General features: G+C 48.7%; 1 protein-coding gene across 4 annotated transcripts in view; it reads left to right on the forward strand.

Annotated features, from left to right (window-relative positions):
- The window catches only part of Eri3 (ERI1 exoribonuclease family member 3), a 100,544-nt gene that overhangs the window by 34,475 nt on the left and 51,417 nt on the right, over nt 1–14,652 (forward strand). For all 4 annotated transcript variants that reach the window (XM_059254833.1, XM_059254832.1, XM_059254831.1 and 1 more), the window contains exons 5-6: nt 5,119–5,178; nt 9,198–9,289. In XM_059254833.1, the coding sequence (XP_059110816.1) occupies nt 5,119–5,178; nt 9,198–9,289 (152 nt within the window). The remainder of the gene's footprint in view (nt 1–5,118; nt 5,179–9,197; nt 9,290–14,652) is intronic.

Raw genomic sequence — 14,652 nt, forward strand, 5'->3', positions numbered from 1 at the left:
CATTCCAGCTCATGATCTTGAAGCTGTCCCTCATTTTCCCCCTTCCCCTGGAAATTGCCTCTCCCACTAGGGTGAGTGGCTAATTTGCCCTTTGCTCCCTTTTAGAAAGCCGTCATTCAACAGTGGAAGGTTATACTAGCTACCACCTAAGACACCCAATGGCCTGGAAGCCATGCCATGCCCTCTTCCCATCCAGGTACTAACCAGGCCAACCTGGTTAGCTTAGCTTTGAGGAACAAATGGAATGGGGACATTTAAACTAGTGTGGTCACACTGCCTGGTGTGGACCAGAGGCCCAGATCTTGGAGTGGTTGCTGCCTGTTCAGGAATGGCAGAATGCTTCTAGGGCCGGCCTTTGGCAAGGGTAGGTGCTCCAGAAAGTAGGGATGGGAGGCATCCAGGAGCATCTTCCAGCACAGAGTTTCTGGTGCAGCTTTGTGAGACTACAAGGAAAGCATGGTTTTTTCTTCTTGACAGTTTTACCCAGGAACATCCACAGTTGGAGGGTGGTGGGAGTGGTGTTGGGATCCGGGCGGCACAGCGGTTCTGGACAAAGGTCTGGTTGTGAGGCATTGGGTTGAGAACTCAGTGCTCTCCAAACTCCTAGCTCCTGCTCTGTCCCCACCTGCTGCGGTGTGCCCTGTGCTTTCTTGTGCTCCAGACCTGCTTAGGGTTGCGTCCTTCCTTGGTGCACAGCCTGGATTGTGCTTACCCCAAAATCACATTGATCAGATAGCTTATATTTTGATTATTTATCTGTTTTGCTACTCAGTGATGCATTCCCAGAGTGCAGATCCATTTCTGTCCCATTATGAGAGTTAGTACCATGTGTGCTCCATAAACAAGGGACTGTTGCCAAGGAGGTGTCTGTGTCTCCTCCAAAGCTACTATACTGTTGACTTGGTCTTTTAAAAAAAAAAAAAATCTGTGTTTGGGAGGGAGTGCACACATGCTGTGATGCACGTTGGGCAGAGGACAGCTTGTGGGAGTCAGTTCTCCTTTCATGGTGCCGCCCAGGAATTGAATTCAGGTCCTTAGGCTTGGTGGCAAATGCCCTATGGATGAGCCATCTTGGTGACCTCTGACTTGTCCTTTTGAGTGAGTAAAGTCTCTGGAAAACGTCACATTACCTCAGTGTTGCCCTGAGCCCATATCAGCTGTAACTAGGTCTTGAAGAGAATTCTGGGTACAGGGTGAGGCCTCACCTGCCCTGGCAGTAAGCCACTGTTGAGATAGCGGTGGGTGGGTGGAGTTAACCTACCCGGAGCCTCTCATTAATAAATGTGTGAGCAGTGCTCTCACACCTCTAGACTGGACCCAAGCAGCTCTTCTAGTGTAGCTTCTTTCTCAAATGCACAAGAAGTTCTTCAGAACCCTAGTGTGGTAAGGTGCATAGCATGTGCCTATAATCTCAGCACTCTATAGTCAGAAACAGGAGGATGAGGAGTTCAGTGCTGGTCTGGACGACATGAGACTGTCTTAGATAGACAAATAGGTATGCACAATGACTCATGCCTGTAATCTTTGTACCTAGAGGCTAAGACAGGAGGCTGGGAGTTGGAGGGCAGTCTGGATTAACCTATTGAGTTCAAGGCTGAAATACCAAGGCCCAGGGCTAGGTAATGAGACCTGGTCTCAAAAAACACCCAAACAAAACCTCTAACCTGTATATGTGCATGTATGTGTGAGCACATGCTTGTATAATGCTGGGCCACAGAGAAAAGGCTTTGGCCTGAACGGGTCTGTAGTTTCACAAATGCTTATGCTGCTTTGTGAAGAAAGTCTCAGCCTCCTGAGGTACCGCTTCAGTTCATTGACAGCCACCCTGAGCATGGCTCTAGTGGAGACAGGGCTGGATGTTCCTCTCCTGTGGCCTCTGGAATCTGACCCAGCTTGTGAGCTCGCGCTCCAGCAGCTGGGCGCTGCAGTCCCTGGCCATGTGCAGTCTTTTGTTGTTGTTGTTGTCATGAAAAAAAAAAAAAAACCAACAGAGAAATGCCCATTTTGCTAAATGCCAGTAAAGGGCTTTGTCTTGCACCTGTACTTAGAAAGGGTGAGATTTATTGTGTGAGGAGAAAGAGTGGGTCTGGTTATCAGATTGCACACCAGAGACAAGTGCTTATGTAATCAGCACACTGTCGTGGTGTCGGAATGCGATTGTGTTGGAGATAAACTGTGAAAGGAGAGCGCCTGGCCGCTGACATGCTGGTGGCACTGAGTTTCCTGGGCTGCTTCCTGGAGTTGCTACTGTTTCTGATGTCGCCAGCTCATCCCTGGACAGAGCCCTCATGTAGGTAGGGTCCTTGGGAACCAGCAGTGTGACCGACCAGTCATGTCCAAAGTCCCCGCCTGTGCTTTCCATCTGGAGAAGTGGGAGTTAATCTGTTAATTCCTTGGTGGAAGGAGCCAGAGTACACACATTAATTCTTCCTCTCACCTCTCCTACCTTAAGTGGTTAAGGCCTCTGAGCCTGTTTAGCCTGTGAGCCCTGGTTTTCAGCTTAGCAAATGCTTGGCTTTGCTCTAGTACCGTTCATTGTAAGGATAAGAAAGCCTTTTGCAAACATACACTAATCTAAGCAGGGATGAGCTTAAAACTACAGTATGAAGGATTTAAGTTAGACCTAAGATAGAACTTCCCAGTTAATGTTATACAGTTGTCTCTCTCCCTCACCATTCACAGATTGGTAGTCTATCAAGTATGGGGACTAGCTGCCCCAGTTTTAGCCCTCTTCATCCAGTGTGCACTGGCAGAGCTGGTAAGAGGTGGCTCATTCTTTGGGTGATGAATCTAACCCTTCAAGAACTTTCTCAGTCCCTTAAGGGCTTGGAGACTTCCCTTAGGAGACTGTGTCTAGTTGAACTACTGTTCAAGCCTTTGTCTCTGAGACTGACTTCAATCCCAAATGAACTCAGTGGTGAGCCACACTGGCTGGCCACCAGTGGAAACACTTGCCCTCTAGAAAGCATGGCATCACAGTTGACCGACATGTGGGGAGAGGTGGGCCTGGCCTACAGTGAGGAGTCCTACAGCTCTCCAGCAGGACAGCTCTGTGGCCCCTAGTTTTCTTTTTCGGTGACTTTTTTTATTGTGTGTGTGTGGTGCTAAAGTTAAAAGCCAGGGCTTTGAGTGTGCTCGGCAAGTGCTGTGCTACTAATCTACAGGTGTAGTGTGTTTCTTATCTACGTCTGTTTTCCCCAGGGCCTAGGTTCTTGCTCTGTGCCTTTGTCTGCACTGTAAGACTTTCTGAAGCCCTTCAGTGTTGAGCTGCTCTGAACTCCCCTGGGTGGAGCCAGAGAAGGGGGCCTGGCCATCCCTAGGGCTCATACTAGATGCAGACTGGTGCTTGGACCCTGGAGCTTTCCAGAAGGGAGAGTGAATGTGAGCCTTTCCCACCACAGCCCTGACCCTAACCCATCCCTCCAACCTGGAGAATTTAGTGGGAATGAGCAAGGCTGGGGTGAGTAGCTGTAGTCCCTGGCTGTCAGTCTGTCTTCTGGAAGGTGGACCTGGAGTTGAAAATGAGAGTCTCTCCCTGAGTCTTGGTCCCTGTGTGCCTGACAGAAAATGCAGGACAACTTCTTGTCTGCTGGGGTGTGGTTCTGAGCTTGGGTAGGCTCTGGTGCTAACCGGACTAGACACGGGAGGGCACTGTGGTGAAGAGGGCACCTTCCAAGAAGGCAGAGCTTCAGTGTTCCTGTGCAGGCCCTGCTTCTCTGGCACATAGTAGGTGCCCGGAGAATGAAGAAGAGGAGTGCTCTGTTCTCAAATGTAAACCTCCCTCCCGTGCAGGGTGCCTCCCCCTCCCTCTAGGCTGTAACAGGAGAGCAGTCTTTTCTTCTTTTGGCTCAGGCCCTCCCTCTGCTGGGCAGTTCTTTGGTCTCCCAAGCAAGGAAAGGGTGTGGAGGTGCCAGCCGGGTGGGCATGCTGTGGGTTAAAGCCTTGCGAAACAACAGTGTAGTTAATCTTTCTAATTTATTTTCCTTTTAGACCATGGGAAGTCTGTAGGCAGCAGCTGTTACCCAATTAAAATACAGATTAATATAAAAACAGTTTCTGGAATATAAAATAGAGTGGCTGTGTCCTTACACTTCCTTAAAATACCACCTAATAATGACTTGATGAACTACAGAAACCCACCTAGAGGAACTCAGCATTCTTAAAATGAAAATTTCTTCCCTAAAAGGTGTGTATTACCATTCCATGTAAGTCACTATGAGAAAATAACCTTCCCTCTTAGAACCAGCACTTCCTGTGAGTTGGGTATTTGGTAGTCATTAAATGTAATTATAGTTTAATTGGAGTTTTAAACCCCTTCCCCCACTTCAACAAAAAAGTTGTTTCCAAGCCAGCTCGACATAGTACTCTTTGTGAGAATAGCCAGGGACATGATAGCATTGTGAGTTCTAGCTAGTGTCTGGGACAGGGCCTTGGGCTTCAAATACCGATAGGAAGTCTGTGCCCACACTGAGCTTGAGTGATATTTTTACTCTGGAAATAGCAAAGCAAAACAAACTTGCTTAAAGCTAGGCCTGACCTGGGCATGGCCTATGCCTGTGAGTCAGTCCGTACGCCAGAGTCTATCCTTCAGACTTGCTCGTCTGTCTCTCCATTGCTCGTAGGTGGCCTTCCAGCTTGCCTAGGTGGTGTTGAGGACTGAGGTGTGCAGATTTCTGAGGAGGTTCACTAGGCTTGGGGAAGTGCTAGATTGACAGAAAGGGAAGGCTCAAACCCAAGTGTGCTAGGCTCCACGGGAACTTCTGTGAAGCCAGAGTCTAATGTGCCTTAAGAATAATTTGTGGGAGCTTATTGAACCTGTTAAATACAAAAGACATGTAAAATTAAAAGAAAAAATCCCCCAAATGAACAAGCATGGAGCCTGCCCTGTTGTTAGCATGGGTGTGCAGGCCCGTCCGTCCGTCTCAGGCTACCTGCTGTTGAGGGTGTTCATACCGCATCCTAGGGTATGATTCCCAAGCGCCTGGCCTGGCTCTGAGCTTGAAGCAGTGAGGCCCTAGCCCTCGCATTGGGAGGAGGGAGAGGGACAGAATGGACTGTCCAGCATGAGGCCCTTGCAGCTTGGTTTTCCACCCAGAGGCTGTTTTTCTTTTCTTACAGCTCACCGGGATTATTCAAGCCATGGTGGATGGCCAGCCAAGGCTGCAGCAAGTGCTGGAGGTAGGCTGAATGACCTTTAATTCCTGACCTCTGACCTCTTCCTGCTGCCTTTTTCCCCCTCCCCTCCAGAGAATGTAGCCGTATAATTTGACTATGATTATGGCTTGATTAGAATAACATTTGCTGTCACATCAGTGACATGCCGTTGAGAGTATTGAACCATTGATCTGTCATCTCCAGCTGTTCCCGTCAGGGTTACTGACAGGATGTCCAAGTGCTGCCAGGAGTCAGGCAGAGCCCCCTCCTTGCCTGGCCTGGGGACAGCCCTGTGCTGTCTGTCGGCCTGCTCTGGGTGGGCTGGGGCAGGGGAGCTGCTCTGCAGCCTTGCGGGATTAGCCCCAGGGACTGGAGGTGTTTTTGTTTAGCTTTGGTGTTGGCTTCTTGTGGCATGTGAGCACTTCATTAACTCACCCAGAACTCCCATCGATGGCTTTTGTTTGCTGTCAGCTCCTCCAGGAGCTGCAGCCCGCTGCCGGCCCGGCCCCACCGCAGCTTGCTGCAGGATGCTGCCATGTGCCTGTCGGGTGCAAAGGCTGCACTGGGTAATGATTCCTAATCAGAATAATTACAACAATTGCCTATGTGAGGGAAATCAAATTAAAGACTTTAGAACTCTTGGCAGAGACCACACTTCTTAGATATTCTCCTCAGGGAACTGGGAAAGGTTAAGGCGCTGCTTCCTATGCTCTGGCTTGCGGGTGTAAGGAAGAGGCTATGCTTGGTCTCAGCCTCCCTCCCCTCTACCCCTCCAGCCTCAGGGTTTTCTAAGAAAAACAGTTCCTTCCCAGCCCTGCTCTGTAGAGGAGGCAGACAAGAGCAAGCCTGTGGATTTCGTTGGGCGCTTTGTTTGTAAGACTCGTAAATCCAAAGCTTAGACCTTATCAGTGTTTAGGAGGAATAGCAAGGCATGTTGGCATGGGAAGTGGACAGCGAAGAAGTGGAGTTGTGGGATCAAAAGGGAGACATCTCTCCTTAGCCATGAATCCTGTCCTCTGGGGGAGCATTGTGGCCTGAACATCCTGGAACCATCGGGATAGAGCAGGTCTGAAAGGCAGACTCAGCTTACCTCAGTGGCAATGAGTACTCTGTATCCCTGGAGTCTAAAGGTCCAGGCATGTCAGCTCAGTTTTGGCCATGGTGAGGGCACTTGCAATAGATGGCAGAAGGCAAGGAAGGGAACTTCTGTTTGCCTCCTTTCCCTACTGTCCTGTAGAGAGGTAGTCCATGCTAGGACTGAGGGATCCTCTCAGTATGGTTGCTCTTTGCCAACAGTATCCCCAACCAGCCTTGCTCTAAGAAGGGAGAATAGAGGACTGACAGCGTTTCCCAGGAATGTCTGTTGCTGGAGTCCTGGCAGAATGTTCTGGGTCAGCTCCAAACCAGGGTCATTAAAGTAATGGTTGAATTGAGGGGAGATGTGGTGTTCAAAAGACACCTTTCTGGAGTAGGGTGCTTAGGATGTTCTGAATGTCATCCACTCCTAGGACTTTGTAGGTGAGGAGGGAAGATTTCCAGCATCAATCTGAGTAGTTTCTGGAGAACAAGGACACCATATCAGTCCTGTTTAGTCCTGAGTCAGTTACAGAACTAAAATGTGCATTTCTTGTCCCAATCAAAGCAGCCAGCAAGATGCTTACCTGACTCATTTATTCAGAGTAGAGCTCAGGCTGGGCCCACTACCCTGCCGGGGATGGAAGGGACTACTCAACAGACAGTTGTCTTGTGCCTCCTGTTGCTTTTCTTCATTTAGGCCAAACAAGGGAGGTCAGGCCTGAGTGTCTGGGCAGACTCACACTGAAAGATGCTCACTAAGTTTCTGCCACATGGTGGAGTATAAGTGCCTCTTGGGACAAAGATGGTCATGCTGGCTGAGTCCTTCTGTCGGCCCTGTCCTGTCCTCCTCTCCTTTCCCACTGTGAATTGGGAGGTTAGCATCCTGTCACGTGGGACACTTACTTGAGTGTATAGAGTCAGCCAACTAACACAAGGTTTTAGGGATTTAGGAAGCTCTGGGTTGATCTTATCGCTTCTCTTGAATGAAGTCTGTCTTTTCTTTAGATGACCTTGGGTAAAGATGTGATGGTGTGTGTCTGCACATGTGTGTACATGGGTATAAGGGATTAAGCCAGAGAGCTGAGAAGACAATCAGCAGTGGAATACCCAGCCTCACTGCTTAGGAGGTTCCTGGGCTGGGGAAGATTCGTAGGCATAGATACAGACTATGAAGAGGGTTTAGAGACTGGTCTACACAGTTGAACCAGGAAGCAGCTCTGACACTCTGGGTACTAGCCTCCCATGGAACTTGAGTGGGTTCTTGGTCTTCTTATGGGTGCCTCTAGCATCTCAGAAGTGCCAGGGGAGCTAGCTACACCTGCTAGATGGAGGATTCTTCATTGCAGCCCACACGTGCTCTCCATCACTGCTGAGCACACAGCCCCTCTACAGTCTGGTCTAACTGCATTTCCAGCTTTTTCTGCACTTTAGGCTTGGCTCACTAAACTTCTGTCTGTTAATGTTCTAGTCATCAAGTATCTGTTGTTTTGAGACAGGGTCTACTGTATAGCTCAGGCTGGTTTTGAACTGTCTATGTAGCTCAGGCTGCCTCACACTTGTGATCCTCAACACCACAGCTTCCAAACTGCTGAGATTACAGATGTGTGCCATCATGCCTGGCAACACATTTGTTTGGAATTAAATCCAGGTCTGGGTTTGGGATTAGGACAGTGAATGAAGCAGTGTGCGTACACACACACACACACAAATGCCCCTTGCATTCTTACAGTCTGCTAGGGAAGACAGACTTGAAGTCACTTCTTATACAGTCATCCCACCATGCCTGTACTGTTGCCAGGAGTATTCTTCCTCTTGGTGCTGTAGCAGTCCAATCACTTTTCCAACTCCCTTCCTCTCCTCTCAGCCTCCTTCCTGTCTATTGTAGGGGAGGTGTTGACACATTATCACAGTTAATTCTCAGAACAACTCAGGAAGGATTGTCATCTTACCCCGTTTTATAGATGAAGGAAACTGAGGTACAGTGATATTAAGTGACTTTTAAATTACTTCCAGTCAACAACATAACCAGGATAAGGAAGAGCCAAGGATTGGAACCTAGATTTGTGTTGCTTTCAATTCTGTGTTTCTAACTACTGTATGATAGAGACTTAAAAAATAATCATCCCATGCAAGTAGAATCCATGGTCTTATTGGCTGCACTCCCTCCCTGTGCCTGGGGTCTTCTGAAAAATAGGCAATACTTCATGAATTCTTTATGATAATTCTCTTGTTATATACCGATGCTTGTGTTTGTACTCCAGTGAGTGCAAACAGTAAAATCAGCTGGAGGCATGAAGAGAAGGACTTAGGTGTGCTTAGGAATGCTTTCTTTCCCTGTGCAGCACTTGAGCTCAATCTTCAAAACACTCTGCTGAATTTGAACCCTTGGCTAAGAAAAGGAGAAATGCAAAATAGAGCCTGTTTTCCAGCCCATCAGTGGGACCTCCTTTGAAGGGAAAGGGACTCCATCTTTGCTTGATGAATAGCTAGGTTCATAAACACAGTTAGTAAGCACTTACTGTAAGTGTGAAATAGCATGAGTGTGAACAAGACTATAGGTAAGGTACTGCTTGTGGCTTCTTACTGCCCTGTTCTTATGGCCCAGGATAGCCTGTGTTTGTGCTGGCCTGTGTCTTAGTATAACAGTCAAGGAAAGAGACAGTCAAGTCAGAGAAGGGTGTTTGGACTGCCAGTTGGGATCCTGGGTAGGCTGTCATACATTGAAGGGTAGAGGGACTCCCTCTCCCACCACACACAGACTTGTGATGTCTTCTCAAAGGGATCATCCTTTAAGAACCTCTGTAGTCCAGAGCCAGGCCAGGGCTAAGAGCACACAGCTCAGTGCAGCTGGGGGAGATTACCATTCCTTTTGCTCTGATTACAAATGGCTTATCTGCGTGTCACTGTTGGGGCTATTCATAGGCTCAGAAAAAGGACAATCTCATTTGTTCTTGTGTACTTTCCAGAGGGTCGATGAGTGGATGGCGAAGGAAGGCCTCTTAGATCCCAACGTCAAGTCAATTTTTGTCACCTGCGGAGACTGGGACTTGAAAGTCATGTGAGTATGTAGAGGGCTTCTTTGCTGCAGGGCTTGGCATCTAAGGGACCAGGCATTGTCTTTTAGGGCTTCAATGTTCAAGCTTGCTGGGCAGCAGGGGTCCCTGGGTCTTTGAGAAAGGCTGGGAGCTGTGACTACTAGGCGTCTCTGGAACAGGGCAGGGACCAGCTAGGGGCCTTTGACGAGTCTTGCTGCTCACAACAGCCGTTCTAATTGCTGGCCTGCATGTTACTGACCCAGAGAAGAGCATTAAAAGAGGATTGGGGGGGGGGGCATATATTTGGTTTTTCGAAATAGGGTTTCTGTGTGTAACAGTCCCAGGTGTCCTAGAACTCATTTTGTAGACCACACTAACCTCAAACTCACAGAGTTCCACCTGCCTCTGCCTTCTGAGTAGTGCGATTAAAGGTGTGTGCGGCCACCACCCGGCTGTTCTTCATTTTATTTAAAAAAAAAAATCTTTTAAACAGAATACATAGTATTTACTATTTGGAGTGCTCTGAAATAAGAACTCATTCATCAGTACTGTGAAGTAGGTACTGTTCTTACTTCTGTTTTATAGTTAAAGAAATTAAGGCACAGAGAAGTTAAGTAACTTTCCCAGAACCACACAGCCAGCATTCAGATGCAGCAGTTGGCTCCAGGGTCCTTTCTCTTAACTGTTACTGTGCTGCCCTATTATTTGCATTGTGAGACCTGGTTATCTAGCTGAGAGCCTGGTGGTCTGATTGGAGAGGGCTGCTTCTGGGAAGCTGCCCAAGTCACCCTCCTCTCTCTCTCCCTTTGTCCCTACTGCTTCTCCTTTGTCTTCTGATCCTGTTCTATCTGGTTGTGGAAAACAGGACAGGCTCCTCTGCTAGGCTGACACTTGTGCTTCTTGTCTGTCCTCATGGACACCTGGCTTCAGACAGCCCCTGGGGGACCAAAGGGGTGGGGGCACTGTTTGCTGAGGGTGGAGAGAATCAATATCACTGTGTTCTTTGTGACTAAAGCAGCAGCAGGCAGAGTCCTCTCTCTCTCTCTCTCTCTCTCTCTCTCTCTCTCTCTCTCTCTCTCTCTCTCTCCCTCCCCCCCTCCTCCCCCCCTGCCCTCTGTGCGTGTGGGGGGGGGGTTGTGGGTGGGAGGGGGTGTTGGTAGGAGTGAGGTGAGGTATAGTGACTGCAGTGGCTATTCCTGCCAAATCAGGTAATACATTCTCACCAGGGTCCCTTGTGTGTGTTTTAGACCCTGGTCATTGAGGTGAGCTTAGGCCCCCGGTGGGTGTCACGTCTGCTTTTGAACCTTAGCTGGATTTGTGGGGGAGTCAGGAAGAATGATCTGCAGAACACATGGGCACACAGCACTCAAGTGTGTGTACATACACTAGCCGTACACCTCTAGGTTTGCTCCAGAGTCTCTGGTCTCCCACATGACAGACAAATGGTGCGGACTGGGTCTGGAAGTCTGGAAGCAGATCTGAATCAGAGGCATTGATGGAGAAATTGAGAGGGCAAGGATATTCCCTTTTTGTTTTTTGTTTTTTGAGACAGGATCTTGTATATAATTAACCCAGGCTGGTCTTGAACTCACTACATATGATGACTACTGATTGTCCTGCCTCCACTTTTCAAGTACTGGGATTGTAGGTATGTTCCACCACACCTGGTATTTGTGGTGCTGGCTCCTGAACCCAGGGCTTTGTGCATGCAAACACCTACCAACTGAGCTGTACCCCAGCCTAGGAAAGCTCTTCTCATGTGTGTATCCTGTGTAGCTTTGAAGCCTAGAGAGCCTTACGTGGAGGCTCTGACCCAGGAGAAACCGTTCAGATGGGGCAGGCTCAGGCCAATACCCCAGGTTTTGGGGGTCACATGGCCCAAATGGAAGATGCTTTGACCTGGTCCAGGGCCCCAGTTCCTCCAGGTAGCCTCTCCAGGCAGGACTTCTCCTCCTCCTGTGTTTTCCTCCTGGTATCTTCATTGTCTCAGTGCTGGTGCTTCTGAATCTGCTGCTGTCATTTGTGAGTAGTGTGTGCAAGCATGCGTGCAGACAACTTGATGTACATGGGACTCAAGACCTTGCTGCTGGGCCTCCTCAGTTTGGAGATGGAGAGGCAGGGTTCAGAGGGCGCTGTCCTTGGTCTAGCCTCTTCTGGCCTGCAGCACCAGTCCAGCCTTTGGGTCCTGTGCTGCACTGCCATTCTGTGATGCCTGGATTGGGTTGCAGAATCCAAGTGTGTATGTCATTTGGTCTTAGCCACTGTCTCTGGTAGGAGGCGATGTCTCCCTTTTATAAACACAGCAAACAAATAAAGCAAAGCATAACACTTTGGGGCTCACAGAGGTAAAGACTCAACCAAATCGAAAGGAATTCTAAGACTTCACAGTTTGCACTTACTTGAGTTTGACGCTGGAGAAGGGTATGCCAGAGGCAGCAGCTGCTGGGTGGCAGGGTGGGGGAGGAGGGCCTTGTGACTGCCTTTTAGAAGCAGGACTCGGCGTAACTGCTGGGAAAGCTCTTAATTAAATGTGTAACAAAATAAAAGCAGCCAGAGAGAAAAGGTAAGCAGTGCAGCGTGACTGTGCACTGCTTATTTGTGTTCTGGAGCCTTGGTAGGGGCTGTCAGTGGCTCTCAGCAGAGCTGCCCTGTACTATGCGCCTGGCAAAGGCTGCTGCTGAGCCTGACAAGGCTGTGTGAAATTGACACTCATAACTTCTTAGGATGTGGCTGACTTCGTATTTTGACATCCATTTCCAGATTTAACTAAGTCGAAGGAGCTCAGCCAATGTTTTCATTTCCCACTCTGGTTTCCGGAAGCCACGGCTCCTTCTCCTTGCTGTTGTTCCTCTAGCCCCCAAAGCTGCTTCACATCAATGTTGTTGGGAAAGGCCTGATTAGTGCAGCACTGAGAAATGGGAGCTGAAGTGGCGGTGAAAATCCCACCGGAGCAAAGAAATCTGCTCTCATCCTGACAAATCGCTTTGTGTCCGCCTTTCTTCAGAGCTGAATGAGGTGTTGCTCTGGGTTTGTAGGGCTTGATGCTGTAGCCACAGGTACTGTTATGGTGAGTTTTAGTTAGTGGGGGTGGATTTAATTTTCTTTTATACTTTTTTGTTTTGTTTTGTTTTTTTTTGAGACAGGGTTTCTCTGGCTGTCCTGGAACTTGCTCTGTAGACCAGGCTGGCCTTAAACTCAGAGATCCACCTGCCTCTGCCTCCCAAGTGCTGGTATAAAAGATGTGCACCACCACCACGTGGCTTTAATTTTCTATACTTTTTATAGAAAAGATATTTATTAGGGTTTAGTTTAACTCCCTGCCCTTCCCTGACTGACCTCTCCTCATTTTACCTGTTGTTCCTTGAAGCTCCCCCAAGGGGTTTCTTGTTCCTTTGCTTAGCCAGTTGGAGAATGTCCAACCTTGGGGTGGTGGAGAGGTAGCGTTTGTGGATGGTGAGGAGTGAGACCTGCACGGGCAGCCATTTGAAATAACTTGAGTTCTAGCCTCTCGCCTGAAGCTCCAGGCTTACCAGTTGAACAGCATATGTTTGAGAAGTAGACCAGAGGCTTCCTAGGTGGGCTTTTGATCTAAGAAAAGGGGCAAATAAGGGAGGGCAAGACTGGAGGCAAAACTGGCTGGAGGGAGGCACAGGCCTCGGTGCAGTTTGCAAAGAGGCCCGCTTTGGATAATCAAGCACTATCCTGAGTTCAGGAGGGGCTGAGGTCTGTTTGGAGTTGGTTCAGGGGACCTTCGTGGAGACTCAGCTCACCTTTAGTACAGGAAGCTCTCCCACTACATGTAAGTGCAGGTCTGGCATTGATTGGTCTTAGTTTCTCTCCATGACTTCTAGGATGTCCATGCTATGCCCTGTGCCTGTACTCTGCAGAGATGGACCTAGAGAACCTGAGGTTTTCAGAAAGTCTGCAGAGTGAGGGACTTTGCTGACTATATGCCACCCACTGCTGGTGTGGAGAGTGTGCACTGAGTGACTGTAGTCAAGTTGAAGAGCAAGACTGCTGGTACCCGGAGTGAAGGGACTCAGTGATAGACCCATACAGTTGGAGAGCACTGTGGGCTAGGAGTTCTCTTGAGGGTGCTGGCGGTGGGTCAGGCTGGGTCCTCTAGGCTCATTCAGTAGAGCTAATCATGTCATCTTGACATGATAGTCTTTAACTGTGTCTTCTGAGTCTTTGGCTCCTCCTTACACACTTTTGCAGTTCACTTTTTCTTAGTTTTTTCCTAAGTTTGGTATTTTTGTCCTTGAGACAGGATCTCTCTGTGTAGCCCTGGCTGTCCTGGAACTTAACTATGTAGACCAGGCTAGTCTTGAACTCACAGCGATCTGCCTGTTTCTGCCCTCCCCCCATCCACCCAGTGCTGGGATTAAAGGTATGCTCCACATGTGTTGGTGTTCCTAAAGTGTTGGTGTTGCTTTGATCCTGTCCTAGCTTTCATTTACCTTCGTTCTTGCTCTCATCAGAGTGGTGTGGGCTTTTGCTGGATCTTCACCTGTCTATGCACTGAGGTCTCCAGTCTTTTTTCCAAGAGAAATTAGAACCATTATGATCCTGCTGGAGACAAGAGATCTGCTCCATCAGCTCCTTGAGTGCCAAGCCTTGTACACAGATGCCTCCTATTCCTCCACAGGCCAGGAGAACTGTCTGTGCTCCTCCCCCCCACACTCTCCCATGGTGCCATCACTCAATTGCCTTGTCAGAAACCTGAGAACCACCCTTGCCTTGCCACAGCCAGTTAGTCTGCAAATCCTGTTGCCCACACTTCCCAGAGGTTCCTCCAGAGAATCTGTTGTAGGCTCTGGCTCTGGTCAGGTCACACCTCTGCTTCACTGTACCCTCGAGGTCCAGTCCATACTGCTGTACCTTCAAGGTATCAGCAAGGATCTTGCTTCCTTCCCTTAGTGCTCTACCTCCTCTCACTTTCGTGTTTACTTTTTTTTTTTTTTTTTACTGTTTACTGATGCCTTCACGACATTTTATTACAGCCACCTCTACTTGTCTGTTTCTTTCACTAGATTGCAAACACTTACAATCATCAGACAAAGCTTGATGTATAACAGTAGTTTGGTAAATAGTTGGGATTTTTTTTGTGTGTGTTGGGGGGGGTGCTGGGGACTGTACCCAAGAACTCACATATGCTAAGCATACAGTTGGTCACTGAACTATGCCACCTAGCCCATTAGTTTGTTGAACAAAGGACAACTAAGTGGTCCTGTAGAATATCTGCTCTGGAAGGATGCTGGGTGTTGGGTTGGTGCTGGGCTGGGGAGAAGGAGCTTGTTCCTGGGCACAGTTTGAAGTACTCTATCTAAGAGGTCTGTGCCTCTGGGACTGCAGGCTGGGGCTCCTGAAAGAGTTAAAAGCAAAG

Source organism: Peromyscus eremicus, chromosome 2 (assembly GCF_949786415.1).
Source record: "Peromyscus eremicus chromosome 2, PerEre_H2_v1, whole genome shotgun sequence".
In the NCBI taxonomy this organism is placed as follows: Eukaryota; Metazoa; Chordata; class Mammalia; order Rodentia; family Cricetidae; genus Peromyscus; species Peromyscus eremicus.